Consider the following 17,421-nt stretch of genomic DNA (forward strand, 5'->3'; position numbering starts at 1 on the left):
TTTCCCCTTAATGACTGAGGCGGTGGCGGGGAGTGCATACAACTTTGCCCGTTTCCATTCTGCAAAATGCGCTGAAGTCATCTAAATGCAGATTACTCGTCCAGTTCCGAGAAAACGATTGAATAGCACATGGGATGAGTGTTTGTTTTTTTCCCTCCAGGGTTATTGCTGGGCTCGGTGCCTGCACCATGAATCCACCGCTCCTGGAGGCCATTTCCCCCCCCCCCTTTTGTTGCCCTTGTTGTTGTAGCCTCGTTGTGGTTATTATTATTGCCATTGTTGACGCTATTCGTTGTTGGATAGGACAGAGAGAAATGGAGAGAGGGGAAGACAGAGAGGGGAGGGAAAGATAAGACACCTGAAGACCTGCTTCACCGCCTCTGAAGCGCCTCCCCTGCAGGTGGGGAGCCGAGGGCTCGAACCGGGATCCTTACGCCGGTCCTTGCGCTTTGCGCCACCGCCCGACCCCCGGGATGAGAGTTTTTAACAGAGAATTCTCCCACGTTACGTAGATACATTGGCAGCTTCTGATCCCCCAGAGAAGCCACTGGTCCTACAGAGCCAGTTACCAGGATTCCCGAGGGCTCCTCCCGCCGCCCCGCCCCGCCCCGCCCCGGGTCCCGGGCCCGCCCTCTTCCTCGCCGGGACTCGGTCTCTTGCTTCCTCCTCCCCTCTACAGTCGCTGCACTTGGTCTCGTCCGTCTTCGCCTCCTCCAGTCCCTCCCCCGCTTCGCAACATGGCTGAGCCGTGGCCTGGTCCGGAGCCTTGGAACCGCGTGAGGATCCCTAAGCCGGGGAGCTGCAGCTCGGTGACAGCGCAGGAGCCCAGCGCGGCCCTGAGTGAGTGGGGCGCCACGCGGCGGCGGACGTTGCCCGGCTGGGAGGCGTCTGTCTCGACCGGGAACGAGGGGCGCGAGGGGCGGGACTTCCGGAGCCCGAGGGCCGCTGGGAAGGGGTGCGGGCTGGGTGCCGTGTCGCGTGCATTGGCCTCCGCGATTGGGGGAGTAATAGCGTCCTTGGTTTTTGTATCTGGCGCTTATTGTAGAACCCGTTTAAAGCATTTAAGTTCCAAAGCCCAACCCCGAGCGTAGGGCCGAGAGAAGTGCAGGCTGCTGGAGCCGGGGGTGGGGGTGCTTCTTGGGCTTCCTGTGCTCGCCTAGCCCACCTGCGCCCCCTTACCGCCTTTACCCAGTGAGTCTGATCTCTGCCTTTGAGGAGCTGGAGTTTAGCTCAGTGCCCTTCAATCTCCAGGCCTCTGGTTTTATCTGGAATAAGGAGTTAGGTTTTCCTGTTCGTGGCCGACTTGTTGGGAATTTTGGAATGAGTGCTCTTAAACGAGCGTGTCTTTGATGAGTTGGTAGATAGGAAGGGTAGGTCTTTAGCTTAGCTCCGGAGCCAGATTGCCTGGCTTTAAATCCTGGCTCTCTGCCGAAAGTAGGTAGGTGAGGACTAACTTATTTAACCTTCCTGGGCCCTAGGGCTGTTTTGAGCTAAGAGTTATTAGCATAGTTACAGCAGAGTTAAAACATTTGGAGCAGTGCCTGTTAAGTAAACACTCAAATGATAAGTTTCTACTAACAGTTTGTGCTTATGACTTTTGTAGTAATTAGGTTTCTCTTCCCACCCATTCTGTGCAGTTTACAAATTAGTCTTCCTACTACCCCCCCACCTTCTTTTTTCCTCCCATTCTTTTTGTTCCTGATATATAAAGATAGGGACAGACAGTATAGCACTGCACCTTGAATTTTCCCATGTGCCAGTGGTACACCCATGTGGCGATGAACTAAAACTTAAAAAAAAATTTTTGTACGAAGTTCTCCTTAAATATGGAAATACATCAGTTCTCAACTGATCAAGATATGTAGTTCTGCCCTCTGTCAGTTGGAATAATATTAAGTTCTCTGTTTATAATACAGAAATCTTTCGCAGTATTACTTCCACCTAACCTGTTGGTGCAGCCTTTAGGGCTCCATAGAACACACCAACTCCTTTCTGCCTCACAGCTTTACTATCCAGGAAACTTACTTCATTCTGTTGAGTACACTGTTCCTCAGGCAGACATCAAAAATATACTTCCAGGGTCCGGTGGTGGCGCACCCTGGTGGTTAAGTGGCTGGTTAAGTGCACATGTTACAGTGCACAAGGACTGGGGTTCAAGCCCCTGGTTCCCCAACTGCAGAGTCAAAGCTTGTAAGTGATGAAGCAGTGCTGCAGGTGTCTCTCTGCCTCTTTCCCTATCTCCTCCTGATTTCTGGCTGTCTCTATCCAATAAATAAAGATAATAATAAAAAAAATATATATATATATATTTACCAGTTGCTGTGCAAGTTCTATTTCTGAATCTGTTCTTAAACTGTGCTCAAATATGGTACTTTGGACTTTTTTTTTTAACTTTATTTTATCTGATAGAACAGAGAGAAATTGAGATGGACCGGGAAGTAGGGAGAGAAAGACTCCTGCAGCACTGCTTCACCACTGTGAAGTTTTCCTCTTTTTTTTAAGTATTTATTTTTATTTATTTATTCCCTTTTGTTGCCCTTGTTGTTTTATTGTTGTAGTTATTATTGTTGTCATTGTTGTTGGATAGGACAGAGAGAAATGGAGAGGGGAGGGGGAAGACAGAGAGAAGGAGAGAAAGATAGACACCTACAGACCTGTTTCACCGCTTGTGAAGCAACACCCCTGCAGGTGGGGAGCCAGGGCTTGAACCAGGATCCTTATGGGGGTCCTTGTGCTTAGCGCCACCTGCGCTTAACCCGCTGCGCTACAGCCCGACTCCCTTGAAGTTTTCCTCTTGCATGTGGGGGTTGGGGGCTTGAACCTGGGTCCTTGTGCATGGTGATACCACCTTGTGCATGGTGTGCCACCACCCAGCCCCAGTACTTTTGACTTTTTTAAAAAAAAATTATTTATAAATTGGAAATATTGACAAGACCATAAGATAAGAGGGGTATAATTCCACACAGTTCCCACCACCAGAACTCCATATCCCATCCCCTCCCCTGATAGCTTTCCTATTCCTTTTTTTAAATTTTTAAAAAATATTTATTCCCTTTTGTTGCCCTTGTTGTTTTATTGTTGTAGTTATTATTGTTAGTTATTAATGTTGTTGGATAGGACAGAGAGAAATGGGAGAAGAGGGGAAGATAGAGATGGGGAGAGAAAGATAGACACCTGCAGACCTGCTTCACCGCCTGTGAAGTGACTCCCCTGCAGGTGGGGAGCCAGGGGCTCCAACCCTGATCCTTACTCTGGCCCTTGTGCTTTGCCACATGTGCACTACGGCCCAACTCCCAGCTCTCCGATTCTTTATCCCTCTGGGAGTATGGGCCCAGGGTCATTATGGGGTGCAGAAGGTGGATGGTCTAGCTTCTTTAATTGCTTCCCCACCGAATGCTGAACATGGGCATTGACAGGTCCATCCATACTCCCAGCCTGTCTCTCTCCCTAGTGACACAGCGATCTGGGGAGGCAGGGCTCTAGGACACATTGGTGCCCAGGGAAGTCAGGTGAGCATCATGGTAGCATCTGGAACCTGGTGGCTGAAAAAGAGTTAACATATAAAGCAGAATAAATTGTTACTTTTGACCTTTTTTTTTATATTTATTTATTCCCTTTTGTTGCCCTTGTTTTATTGTTGTAGTAATTATTGCTGTTGTTACTGATGTTGTTGAATAGGACAGAGAGAAATGGAGAGAGGAGGGGAAGACATAGAGGAGGAGAGAAAGATAGACACCTGCAGACCTGCTTTACCACTCGAACTGGGATTCTTACGCCGCCGGTCCTTGTGCTTTGCACCGCCTGTGCTTAACTCGCTGCGCTGCGCTACTGCCTGACTCCCTACTTTATTTTTTTTATTTTTTTTATTTAAGAAAGGATTAATTAACAAAACCATAGGGTAGGAGGGGTACAGCTCCACACAATTCCCACCGCCCAATCTCCATATCCTACCCCCTCCCCCGATAGCTTTCCCATTCTCTATCCCTCTGGGAGCATGGACCCAGGGTCATTGTGGGTTGCAGAAGGTGGAAGGTCTGGCTTCTGTAATTGCTTCCCCGCTGAACATGGGCGTTGACTGGTCGGTCCATGCTCCCAGTCTGCCTCTCTCTTTCCCTAGTAGGGTGGGTCTCTGGGGAAGCTGAGCTCCAGGACATATTGGTGGGGTCTTCAGTCCAGGGAAGTCTGGCCGGCATCCTGATGACACCTGGAACCTGGTGACTGAAAAGAGAGTTAACTTAACATACAAAGCCAAACAAATTGTTGAGCAATCATGGACCCAAAGCTTGGAAAAGTGGAGAGGAAGTATTAGGGAGGTACTCACTGCAAACTCTAGTGTACTTCTGCTTTCTTACTTTGGTGCCATACTCCAAACTCAGTCAATTTCTGCTTTGCGTTTCTACTTCTTTTTTTTTTTTTTTTTTTTTTACATGCATAACATTCCCCAGATTCCCATTTAACAATACAACCCCCACTATTTCATTCATCATTTTTCATGGACCTGTATTCTCCCCACCCACCCACCCCAGAGTCTTTTACTTTGGTGTAATACTCCAATTCCATTTCAGGTTCGACTTGTGTTTTCTTTTCTAATCTTGTTTTTCAACTTCTGCCTGAGAGTGAGATCATCCCGTATTCATCCTTCTGTTTCTGACTTATTTCACTCAACATGATTTTTTCAAGGTCCATCCAAGATCGGCTGAAAACGGTGAAGTCACCATTTTTTACAGCTGAGTAGTATTCCATTGTGTATATATACCACAACTTGCTCAGCCACTCATCTGTTGTTGGACACCTGGGTTGCTTCCAGGTTTTGGCTATTACAAATTGTGCTGCCAAGAACATATGTGTACACAGATCTTTTGGGATGGATGTGTTGGGTTCCTTAGGATATATCCCCAGGAGGGGAATTGCAGGGTCATAGGGTAGGTCCATTTCTAGCCTTCTGAGAGTTCTCCAGACTGTTCTCCACAGAGGTTGGACCAATTGACATTCCCACCAGCAGTGCAGGAGGGTTCCTTTGACCCCACACCCTCTCCAGCATTTGCTGCTGTTACCTTTTCTGATGTATGACATTCTCACAGGAGTGAAGTGATATCTCATGACTCCCTACTTTTGACTTTTAAAAGTATAAGTTTGTTCATTCATCTTTGCTTTTGTACTTAGCATAATGGGGGATTGGAAAAGTGTACAATAGGTTAGAGCAGGATATGTAACATGTAAGTACATCCAACACTTGCAAAATAGTCATCTAAAAGATTAGCAAAATTATAATAAAATGGTATAAAGATAAACTTTCTTGTGGAGCAGATATTCTCTATGATTTCTGGGTTTTACATCACTTGTCATTTCCCACCTTCCCTTCTACTTAAAATTGTTGTGTATTTATAGTTGAGGCAGATGACATTAGTTTGCTCTTGATTCCTTTAAAAAGAATAGGGTCAGATGTTGCTTTCAGTGTATTTTTAATATAATTAACGTTGAAATGCGTTATAATCTTTGTTAAATGTCTTTTTTTTTTTTTAGTCTTTTTCATTAAAGCTGTGATTAAAGAATGCAGTCTTGTTACACTGTCATTGAAGAGCCAGATCTTAGATGCAGAAATCAATGTGTTATGTGCAGTCCTTTACAGCAATCACAATAGGATGGGCCACCACAAGCCTCATTTGGCCCTCAAACAGGTAAGGGAAAAGCTATGGCTAAGAGTCAACATACTAAATTGAGGAAGATGAACCTCACATTAGCACTGTTATTATGGGGATTTCAGCAGGTTACTTGTATCTTGTGCACACAGTGACATTCGGGCTTTTTTTCTTTCTCTGTAGGATTTTAAAACACTACTTAGAAAATAAATAGAGCAGCAAAATAGCTCACTTGGATATTGTGTCTGCTCTGCCATAACTAGATATTTCTTTTTTAAATAAGAAATGCTGTTGAGTTGAGTGTTAGCACGGTGCTAACCGCTCAGCTGCTGTGGTAGATGAAAATAGTTCTTTTGTGAAACTTGTTGGGAAGAGAAAGGCTATGGAAATAGATTAAGAAGAGACTATAGAAGTTATGAGAGTGAGACTGTTTTTAAATAGGACGTGTGTTTTTAATTTTCTTTTTTTTTTTAATTGGGGAATTAATGTTTTACATTCAACAGTAAATACAATAGTTTGTACATGCATAACATTCCCCAGTTTCCCATTTAAGAATACAACCCCCACTATGTCATTTATCATCCTTTATGGACCTGTATTCTCCCATGTTTTTAATTTGCATATTAAACTGTGTATATATATATATATATGTATATATATATATATATATATATATATATATATATATATTGCTTTTACCATTAGATTTATAACAAGAAATTGGGAAATGCTTTGATTTTTTTTTTTTCCTTGCATGCCTTGAATATAGTAGGTATTTGGCATACATATATAATGTGAGTAAGTTCATCATTTTCCCAGCCCTGTGCTACTTACAGTTGGACTATTAAAATTTAGGTATTAGAAATTTACTATCTTAAAAAAATAGTTTCATTACTATAAAAAATCATGTTGTTTCAGAAAAAAATTATTTTCAGATTTATTTTTAGTATTCTATATAGATTCATGTATATCCTGCTATAAATTTTTTTTCTTAAATTTTTTGTTAATGAGGCGTAGGAGAGAGAGAGAACATGAAGCAGACATCACTTTGGTACATGTGCTGCTGGGGATCAAACTCGGCATCATGCTTGAGAGTCCAAAGCTTTATCCTCTGGTACCACCTCCCTGACCACACAATAAATTTGTGGTCATACCCGAGTTTATTTATTTTCTCTCTCTTTTTTTTTGTTGTTGTAGTTACTATTATTGTTATTGATGTTGTCATTGTTAGGACAGAGAGAAATGGAGAAAGGAGGGGAAGACAGAGAGGGGGAGAGAAAGGCACCTGCAGACCTGATTCACCACTTATGAAGGGACTCCCTTGCAGGTGGGGAGCCGGGGGCTGGAACCGGGATCCTTAAACCTGTCTTGTGCTTCACACCACGTGCACTTAACCCGCTGTGCTACCGCCAGACTCCCATAACCTGAGTTTAAGATTTTGCCTGAATATATTTCAGTTTTTTCCCTAAAATTTTAAATTAAGAGGTAAGGGGGAGGTTGGGATAAAGAGAGACAGACATCTGCAGCATTGCTTCACCACTCGCAAAGCTTTCCCCCTGTAAATGGGGACCGGGAGTCCGAACCTGTGTTCTTTTGCACTGTAGCATGTGTACTCAACCAGGTGCATCACCACCCAGCCCCCTAAATTTCAGTTTTTTTTAATCAGAAATTTCTCTTCCTACACTACATATTACTTTGCCCATAAGAATAAGTATTTTGGCAAAATACCTTCCCTGGATGGTGTGCTCACTTAGCTATGCACATGGTCCAGTTATTAGCCTGGTTATTACTATATCAGAAGAAGCTTAGATTCTATGGTGTTTCCCTGTCTTTATCCAAAAGTCTGCCTAGAGCACTGAGGTCCTGTCAGTGACCAAAAAAAAAAAAAAAAAAAAAAAAAAGAGTGTTGGAGGGGGCAGCATTTATTCTAGAAGAGATAGCACACCCATTAGAGTATATGCTTGTCATCCAGGTTCCAGCTGCAAAACAATATGGAAGTGCCATGGCGGGGCGGGTCAAGTGCTATGGTGTGTCTCTATTTCTTTTTCTGCCTATCTCTCTCTGTTTCTGTATTTGTAAAAATTGGTCTGCAATAGTGAGGCTATACATATAAGAGACTTCAACTTTAACCAAAAAAGAAATTATAAAAAATGTTGTGTGATATTCAGTGTGTTTTTGTTTTTTGAAATTGTGATTCTTTTGGCTTCTGTGACTTAATCTGTGTTATATACATAGTAAGTACTTTGAGCTGCCCTTCCCTTTCAGGTTGAACAATGTTTAAAACGTTTGAAAAACATGAATTTGGAGGGTTCACTTCAAGATCTTTCTATGTCATTGTCATTTTCTCCCAAGTAAGTGGTTCCTTTGTTTGATGGGATTTGTGGTAGACTAGGAACTGTTTCTTGCTGTGTTCTTGCTTTAGATAATTTCTCTGCTTGAGGTTGGAATATTATACTTCAGCTGTACACTTTTTTTTTTTTTTAAATAAGAACCACTTAGTATTTGTTGGCCTGCTGGAGGGACTGGAATAATACTGAAATTTGGATTTTGATAAATTATATTAAAACGTCAGTCTCACAATCAGGGAAGTGGCACAGTGGAGGGGGGTGTTAGAGGTCCCAAGTGATGCCCTGGTGTTCTGCCTCTCTTTTCTTCTCCTCATTAATAAATACATCTTTATTTATTCAATAAATATATTTTGAACAGATTAAAAATTTTCTTTTTAATCACTGTCAGTGAATCATTGAGAATAACCACCTCAACTTGAGTTTAAGGTAAGGTGATAACTGATGTATGTGTTTCATATTTAAGAATGAAATCAGTATGCTTTTCTGTTTTTGTCAAGTTCTCGAAGACTTCAGCCTGTATCTACCAAAGCATGTGTCACCCCCAGCCAACCAGTGCTGGAACTAGTGTTGATGAAAATTTTGGGAGCTTGCAAATTGTTGCTTCGTTTGTTGGACTGTTGCTGCAAGACATTCCTGTATCCTTGAGTCACTTAAAATAACATACTTCTGAATGGAAATTGTATGTATTTAATATTCTGCTTTGTTGGCTAAGAAGGTATACAGGAGTTACACAGGAATTCTTAAGTTTGTTCTTGACCTTTTCTGTCCCAGAAATTGCCTGATTCAGTCATTGCCAGAGGTTGTCTAACATGTACTATCCTAAGGTTATTAGTAGTTATAGCTTCTTAAGCTTAGAAATAAACTTTAGACACTAAATTTAATAAGGAGAATACTTGTAGTTACGTTACTTTTTTAAAAAATTTATATTTATTTATTTTCCCTTTGTTGCCCTTGTTTTATTTTTTATTGTTGTTGTTGTTTACAGGAGTGGTTTATTTACTTTTTTTTTTTTTTTTTTTAACCAGAGCACTGATCAGCTCTGGTTTATGGTGGTGCGGGGCATTGAGCCTGTGACTTTGGAGCCTCAGGCATGACAGTCTGTTTGCATAACCATTATGCTATCTACCCCTGCCTGTTATGTTACTTTTAAGTTTTAAATTTCCACATCTTAAATTTTTTTAAAGCTTTTTTTTTTTTTAAAGGCTTTAATTCCTTTAGGAAAACTTTTTACTTCCAGTCTGTTCCTTTCATAAATATAATTTAAGACTTGCATTTGGTTCTCCAACCTTAACTTGGTTCTCCAGTTTTACAGTGAAACATCTAGGTTTGGAAGAATTCATTATTTTAAACCTTGTGATGATTGGGCTGGTGAGCAGATTATGGTATGTTTGAAATTCTTGATTTCCTTTTCATCTAGCTTAGCCTATGTTTCTCAATAGTTATTTCTATGTTTATTTCCCATGAGATGCTGTTGAAGGTGAAGGAGTTCCAATTCTTCATTTGATCATAGTTTATTGGGGTGGATCAGAAAGCTGAGTGGTGATAGTTATGATAGAAGATTAAACATCGAAATTGAAAATAGGAAGTCACTGCAAAACTAAGCAAATGAGCTCCTAGAATGACCAACTGGAAGGTGCACTGAGTTTTGAGGGCACTGCTCTTACTGTGTGGTTTAGATTAATTTCTTTCATCTGAAACATCACTGCCTTTTCAGGCATAATGGACAAATTACACAAATTATACAACACAGTAGTTATAAATTGAAGAGATCCTCCCTTGCACCTCTCAGTGTATATTGTGAAACTTATCTGATAGGTAATTGAATTTGTAATCTGCCCTTATTTGTAAATAGACCTGTTTAGGGCCTTTATAAACAGCTGGGATACTTAACTATAATGTGAATGAAAACTTTAAAAAAAAAAAAGGTAGAAAATTCTCTCCTATCTTTGAGATTAAAAACTTTGCTTTCATGTTTTATCCTTCTGACTGTTTTCAGTATTGTTGTTTTTTATCCTGCTTATTCATTCCTACAGGCTATAATGTTATTGTGTGGTCAGGGAGGTGGTACCAGAGGATAAAGCTTTGGACTCTCAAGCATGATGCCCTGAGTTTGATCCCCAGCAGCACATGTACCAAAGTGATGTCTGCTTCATGTTCTCTCTCTCTCCTACGCCTCATTAACAAAAAATTTAAGAAAAAAAAATTTATAGCAGGATATACATGAATCTATATAGAATACTAAAAATAAATCTGAAAATATTTTTTTTCTGAAACAACATGATTTTTTATAGTAATGAAACTATTTTTTTTTTCCTTGCATGCCTTGAATATAGTAGGTATTTGGCATACATATATAATGTGAGTAAGTTCATCATTTTCCCAGCCCTGTGCTACTTACAGTTGGACTATTAAAATTTAGGTATTAGAAATTTACTATCTTAAAAAAATAGTCAAACCTTTATTTTTACTTATTTTATCTTATTGGATAGAGATAGACAGAAATTGAGAAGGAAATGAGAAAGAGACGCCTGCAGCACTGCTTCTCTGCTCATCAAGCTTTACCCCAGCAGGTGGGGACAAGAGGTTAAGACCCCGATCCTTAAGAGTGGTAATGCATGTGCTCAACTGGGTACATCACTGTCCAGCCCCTTATTTAAATTTTTAAAAAATTGTCTGTTTACTAGCTAGAGACTGTCTGAAATTAAGAGGGGAAGAGGAGATAGAGAGGGAGTCAGAGAGACATCGGCAGCACTGCTTCACCTCTCGCAAAGCTTTCCCCCTACAGGAGGGAGGGGGCCAGGGGCTCAAACCTGGGTCCTAATACATTGTAATGTGCACTCAACCAGTTGTGCCACCACCCGCTCCCTCATTATTCTTTGCAGTAATGATAATAGTTTTTTTTTGTTGTTGTTGTTGACTATAAATAGTATTTAAAAAATACAGAAAAAGTATGAAGGACCTGGAATTCACCTAAATTTTTACCACCTAGTAAAACCACACTAAATATTCCAGTGTGCTTCAAGAAAACATAAAATAATTAAAACAAAATGAAAATGTTATCAAGAAGAAAAATATTCTCATGTATGTCTTTTTAGTGCATCCATGCAAAAGTTTATTTGGTTTTATGTAACATCTATTTACTTTTATTATCATTACTATTGCCACCAGGGCTCAGTGCCTGCACAATGAATCCACTGCTCCCAGCAGCCATTTTTTTTTCCTTTCTATTTTTTTACATTATAGTAGAAATTCAGAGGAGTGAGGAGATAGGGAGAGGGAAAGATAGGCACCTGCAAGCCTGCAGGTGGGGAGTGGGGGCTCAAACCTGGGGCCTTGCAGATGGTGATATGTCTGCTTAACTGGATGTATCACCACCTGGCTCCTTATGTAACATTTATATATATATATTTTTTTTTTTTCTTTGAGGGGGACAATTCAGGTTATTTGCAAATACAGTGTCTATCATTTCTTAAGAAAGCTTTTTTTGTTCAAGGGAGATAGCATAATGGTTATGGCTGGCTCTAAAGTCTCAGGTTCAGTTTCGAGCACCACTAGAAGCCAAAGCTGAGCAGTGGCCTAATAAAAACAAACAAATAAAAAGCTTAAAAATGTTTTCTTTATTTTAATGAGGCAGAGAGTTAGAGGTTGGGAGGAGGGTGCAGGGAGATAGAGCAGAGCATGGCACAGCTCTGGTTTATTGTGGTTCTGGAGACTGAACCGAAGACTTAAGTGCCTCAGGCATGAAGGTTATACTATCTCCCCAGTCCACAAATAGTGGTATTTATATTTTTTTAAATATTTATTTATTTTCCTGAAGTGGCAGAGCTTGGTAGTCATTTGTTTTCAGCTCTGAATCTTGTTTTTTTATAATTTGAAAATTGTAATTATTGGCTAACTCACAACTTATTTTTTTCTGTAGGATTCTCCATAAAGGTGTATTAAAAAGGCTGATTTCATTATACGAGCCACTGTTTGGATTGTTTCAAGAAGTCTCTAGGATCCAGTCTACACCATACTTCAAAGATTTTGCCTTTCCTTCTGACATTACTGAATTTTTAGGAGAGCCTTATTTTGAAGTCTTTAAGAAAAAAGTGCCTATTGAAGATAAAGGAGTAACCAACTTGCTAAATAAACTGTTTTTAATGAAAGAACAGTCACCGGGGTTCAGTGAAGAAACATTGCCTAGAATTTCCAAAAAAGCTAAGCTGTCAAAGATTAATGTCCAGAATAAAGTAGATCTTGGACAGCCAGTAAAGAATAAGAAAATCTTCCAAGGTAATATGCTTTGAAATAGCGCACACGTTAAAAAAAAAAAAAGAGAGAGAAAATCTGTTGAAAAATATAAACTTGCATTATGTAGAAAGTCAGCTTATTTTTTAAAAACTTTTAACATTTTCTTTTTTTTTTTTAATATTTACAATAGTTATTGGATAGAGAAAGCCAGAAATCAAGAGGGAGTGGGGATCTATCTATCTATATATATGTATATATAGAGAGGGAGAGAGAGCGCGAGAGCAAGCGAGTGCCAGACAGACACCTGCAGCCCTGCCTCACCACCCGCAAAGCTTTCTCCCTTAATTTTAAGTCGTTATCCTTAGATACAGTTAGTACCTATGTTTTCTAATTTTCTAAGCTAGAGAATTTAGTTGTTACTGTTACAGTTCTCTGCTTTTTTTTTAAACCAAGGCACTGCTTAGCTCTGACTGATTGTGGTGCACAGCATTGCACCTGGAACCTTGCAGCCTCAAGCCTGAGTCTTGCATAACCATTATGCTATCTCCTCCACCACACCCTCCCTTTCTTTTGTAGTAATTCAACAAGAAATGTTATGCACTTAAGACAACTCGTGATTTGAAAATAGTATGAATCAGTTTCTGTGTCTCTGATCTGTCTCCACAGAACAGTCATCAGAACTTGATGTAAGGGCTTTCTGCAAACAGCTGAAAAACAAAGCTCTTCAGGTTTGTCTAACTTGCTTTAATATGTAGCTTATGATTTCTGCTAATTTAGAGTATATGCCATTTTCCAAGGGGGGAAATAGAACATACTTGAGGTTAAAAGTCCTAGTTTTACATTCAGACAGAAATGGTCTGAGTCAGACCCAGGTTTAAGTCCCCAGTCCCCATCTGTAGGGGGAAGGAAGTGTCAGGAGTGGTAGAGCAATAATGTAGATTTCTCTTTTTCTTTTTTTTTTAATTTTTTTTTTTAAAATATTTATTTTATTTATTTATTCCCTTTTGTTGCCCTTGTTGTTTTATTGTTGTAGTTATTATTGTTGTTGTCGTTGTTGGATAGGACAGAGAGAAATGGAGAGAGGAGGGGAAGACAAAGAGGAGGAGAGAAAGACAGACACCTGCAGACCTGCTTCACCGCCTGAGATTTCTCTTTTTCTCTCTCCCTTTCTCCACATCTGTATCAGAAAAAGGAGGGGAGGGTTAGAGAAAAAAATAATGGCCACCAGGAGCAGTGGAGTTGCTGTCTAAGCCCTAGCCATAGCACTAGTAGTAAAAAGAAAAAGAAAAAGAAAAAAATTGCTCTGATTTGTCTTTGGTTTGTGCTAGCTGTATTACTAACCATATGCTTCTTAACTTGTCCATACACGTTTTCAGTAGTAGTATTTATATCATAGATCATATCAATTTTAATGCATATATTCAGCAGTTTGTAGTATGGTAAGCACTTAATTGATGTTAGAGTAATTAAGTAGCTACTTTTGTCATTGCTGTCATCTTTACAAGTTATTGAGATATCTAACATATTTTTCTCATTCCACATTTCAGGAGGCCAACTTTGAGTTTAAATGTTCTCCGTCCAGACCAAAGGGAACCAGACATTCTGGTTGGAAGACAATGAAGACTCCTTGTACCAAAAGTTTTGTGCAAAGATTTCGAAAAGTTGGGACTTTCACACAGCTTTCTGAAGAAATACAAATGGTGATTCTCTGGTGCAAGAGCAAAAAACTGAAGGTTCAGGCCACCTTTCTGGGTAACAAGCTTCTCAAAAGTAACCGACTTAAGCAGCTAGAAGCACAAGGCTATAGGTAGGTATATATTACAAAAATATATTTCTTTACCCTTTTTGTTATTAGGGCAAAAAAAAAACCAAAAAAATGAAAAACATATATTCAAATTAGTTTTTTTTTCTTTTTAAATTTTTTTACTCCATTTTTTTTATAAAGTATTTATTTTTTATATTTATTTTCCCTTTTGTTGCCCTTGTTTTTGATTGTTGTTGTGGTTATTGTTGTTATTGATGTCATCATTGTTGGATAGGACAGAGGAGCTGGGGTCTTGATCTTTTTTCATTTTTTTGAACTTTTTTCCCTTTGTTGCCCTTGTTATTTTTTATTGTTGTTGTAGTTATTGTTGTTAGGACAGAGAAAAATGGAGGAGGGGAAGATGGGGGAGAGAAAGACATCTGCAGACCTGATTCACTGCCTACAAAGTAACCCTCCCTGCCGCCACCCCCCCCCCCACAGATGGGGAGCCTGGGGCTCAAACCAGGATCCCTACACCAGACCTTGTGCTTCATGCCATGTGCGCTTAACCTGTTGTGCTACTGCCTGACTCCCTTCAAATCAGTTTTCTTTACGTTAGTTTTTTTTTTTTTTTAAAGATTTTAATTATTTTATTAATGAGAAAGATAGGAGAGAGAGAGAGAGAGAGAGCAAGCCAGACATCACTCTGGTACATGTGCTGCTGGGGATTGAACTCAGGACCTCATGCTTGAGAGTGTAGTTTCTTAGCCACTGCACCACCTCCTGGGCCACAAGTTAGGGTTTTAATATAAGTAGGGAGAGCTAAAAGTAGAGTCTGCTCATACTGCAATACTATGCTGCTTTTTGTTGAGTAGATATATCGTCAGAAGAAGAAAGTAAATTTGGGTGATTTATTCAGGTATATACCTTGCCATTCTGTCTGCTCATTTAAATTATTTATTTAACCAGAGCACTAATCAACTCTGGTTTATGGTGATCTGGGGGACTGAACCTGGGACTTTGAAGCCTCAGGCACAAGAGTCTCTTTGCAGAACCATTATGCTATCCACCCTGCCATCTATCTATTCATTTAGAATGCCTTTGATATGCTACATACTACTAACAAAGACAAACTTACTCCTCCATGGAACTCTAGCTCTAGTTAAGGCCAGATGGCCAGTCTGCTCACAGATGAGGGTGTGACAGCAGAAGCAGAAGGTGCCTGTCTCCTCAGAGAGCCATCAGATTGGTCAGGGCCAGATAATGCTCCTTCACCAAGGTTAGGCACTCCATGTATAGATTTATTTATTTTCTGTGATTCTTACACTTACAGAATACCTTTTCAAGACTGATGAGAGAGAACCAGAGCATCATTCTGGTATATGTGATGGTAAGGCATTGAACTTAGAGCCTCATGCTTGAGAATCCAGAACTTTATCCACTATGCCACCTCCTAGGCTGCTGTAGTACACTTTAAGGATGGTTATTTTTGTGAGTCAGTATTGCTAGAACAATACATAACATTCGAAATGTTAGGATTTATGTATATATATGTTTTTCAAATAAGAAACCAGGCTAGCAATTTCAGACACAAGCTATAAAGATAAAGAGTACAGGATAGAGCCAAACAGTGGCACATTGGGTTAAGCGCAGGTGGCGCAAAGCACCAAGGACTGGCATCAAGGACTGCATCAAAGCATCAAGGACTGTAGGGGCTTACTTCACAGGCGGTAAAGCAGGTCTGCAGGTGTCTATCTTTCTCTCCCCCTCTCTGTCTTCCCCTCCTCTCTCCATTTCTCTCTGTCCTATCCAACAAAAATGACAGCAATAACAACAACAATGATGATGATAAACAACAAGGGCAACAAAAGGGGAAAAAATAAAATTAAAAAGATGTCATTTTTTTTTTAAAGGACTAGAAGATTTTATTTTGCTGTGGTTGCTAGAGCTAGAGTTCTAGAATTCAGTTCAGATCTCTGACCCTTGTGTTTTCACTTAGCAAGGAGGCACACTTACCTCTTCCTCCCTTAAAAATACTTTCTAGACTTGGGAGATATGTGAATCAAAATTATTCTAGCTCTAGGCAATCACTTTATCCATCTGTAAACCATCACTTTATTTTCACTTTTTTTTTTTTTTTTTTTAATCCAGACATGGGTTAATACATTATGGTAGATTATCCTGTTTGTGATACATTTCCTTCAGTTCTACTCCTGTTACATCATGGACTGATTAGCAGTTATCAGGGAAAGACTCTGATATTATCTCACCAATTACCTTGGTAGTCAGTTGTAGCAGCTACTGCTCTAATGTTTATAACTTTGGGAATATAAAAAGACACTTCTGCCTACAGTCTGAATCAAGGAAACTGCACAGAAAACAGGTTTGGGTTTAAGTTCCAATTTGCATAATTGCTTATTTATTTTTGTTGTTATAAATCTAGGATTATACAAAAGCTCAGGACTTACAGGTTGTTGTTTTTTTTATAGTAAGATATATTTGTTAATGAGAGAGGGAGAGAGAATTAGCATGAGATGGTACATGAGATGCTAGAGGTTGGAATTGGGACCTCATGCTCATGAGTCCAAGGCTTTACCCATTGTGCTACACAAGCCCAGGTTTTATAAGTTATACTTTTCAGCTGGAATTTAATAGAAAACAGAAAAATTTGAGCCTTCCCCCAACCCTGTATCTTAATAATCTCAGATTTTTCTTCTTCTGTCTCTTCTTTAGTTTACCAAAAAAACTACAGTGCATAAGAACTTCTATTTGCAACTGCCTTCTTCGTGGCTTATATATCAAAACTTCAAAGTATCATCTAAGTCGAAGGTTGCAGAATAAATGTTTACTGAAACAGAAGAAACCACAGAGAAAGCTACAATCAACTCAGTTAAGGGAAATTCATCAGTCTTCTCAAGGTAGTCAGAGTGCTACAGACACCTGTAAACAGAGACTCTCCCACAGTACAGTTCATAGAACTGACATCAACTCTAACAGTAAACAGCTCTTGAATAAGAGAGTTTCAAATCCTGTCATCCAAACTAAAGAGAAGCAAATTAATGAACACCTTACAGGAAAGAGTGAACAAACCAGTTCACAGACGGTGCAAATAACCAAACTTAACACATCAGGAAGCACCAAGGAGAGAGATGACATTGATGATATTTTTGCTTTAATGGGAGTTTAGACACTAGTGAGATTTTAAAGTGACTGACAAACTGGTCCAGTGTTCTGCTGTTCTAAGTGCAACTGTTGAGGTCTGGAAAGACCTGAAGAATCCTAGCACTCAAAGTGCTACTATAATGCAGCACTGTATAGCAGTTCATTTCAATAAACTTTGACCTGTCTGTGTCATTTAATTGCCAAGTATTTAGCTATCATATAGTTAAGTGTTAAGATGAAAAACCTTAATATCCTGTCCTTGAGAAGCAGATTTTTTTTTGACTTTCTAAAAAAC

At 39.7% G+C, this 17,421-nt stretch overlaps 1 protein-coding gene across 3 annotated transcripts; it reads left to right on the forward strand.

Moving 5' to 3' along the window:
• Nucleotides 1–657: 657 nt before the first annotated feature.
• NEPRO (nucleolus and neural progenitor protein) lies at nt 658–17,318 on the forward strand. 3 transcript variants are annotated; one of them, XM_016185263.2, is made up of 9 exons: nt 658–840; nt 5,524–5,678; nt 7,905–7,990; nt 8,485–8,622; nt 9,292–9,369; nt 11,907–12,262; nt 12,887–12,948; nt 13,768–14,027; nt 16,698–17,318. In XM_016185263.2, exons 1-9 carry the CDS (start codon nt 738–740, stop codon nt 17,149–17,151), a joined length of 1,692 nt encoding a protein of 563 aa, XP_016040749.1. In that variant the 5' UTR covers nt 658–737; the 3' UTR covers nt 17,152–17,318. The 3 variants fall into 3 exon arrangements, with proteins under 3 accessions (XP_016040749.1, XP_060054351.1, XP_060054352.1); XM_060198368.1 differs by lacking the exon at nt 658–840 and adding an exon at nt 956–1,191; XM_060198369.1 differs by lacking the exons at nt 658–840; nt 5,524–5,678; nt 7,905–7,990 and having other exon boundaries at nt 8,518–8,622; nt 12,142–12,262.
• Nucleotides 17,319–17,421: the final 103 nt, after the last annotated feature.

The sequence above is a fragment of the Erinaceus europaeus genome, chromosome 9 (assembly GCF_950295315.1).
Source record: "Erinaceus europaeus chromosome 9, mEriEur2.1, whole genome shotgun sequence".
NCBI classification, from domain to species: domain Eukaryota; kingdom Metazoa; phylum Chordata; class Mammalia; order Eulipotyphla; family Erinaceidae; genus Erinaceus; species Erinaceus europaeus.

Bases quoted from the DNA above. Each gene is read 5' to 3' on its own strand.
- NEPRO (XM_016185263.2), top strand. From the start codon at position 738: ATGGCTGAGCCGTGGCCTGGTCCGGAGCCTTGGAACCGCGTGAGGATC. The intron at 12,263-12,886 runs GTAATATGCTTT...CTGTCTCCACAG, and splicing joins GAATAAGAAAATCTTCCAAG to AACAGTCATCAGAACTTGAT. The intron at 14,028-16,697 runs GTAGGTATATAT...TCTCTTCTTTAG, and splicing joins CTAGAAGCACAAGGCTATAG to TTTACCAAAAAAACTACAGT.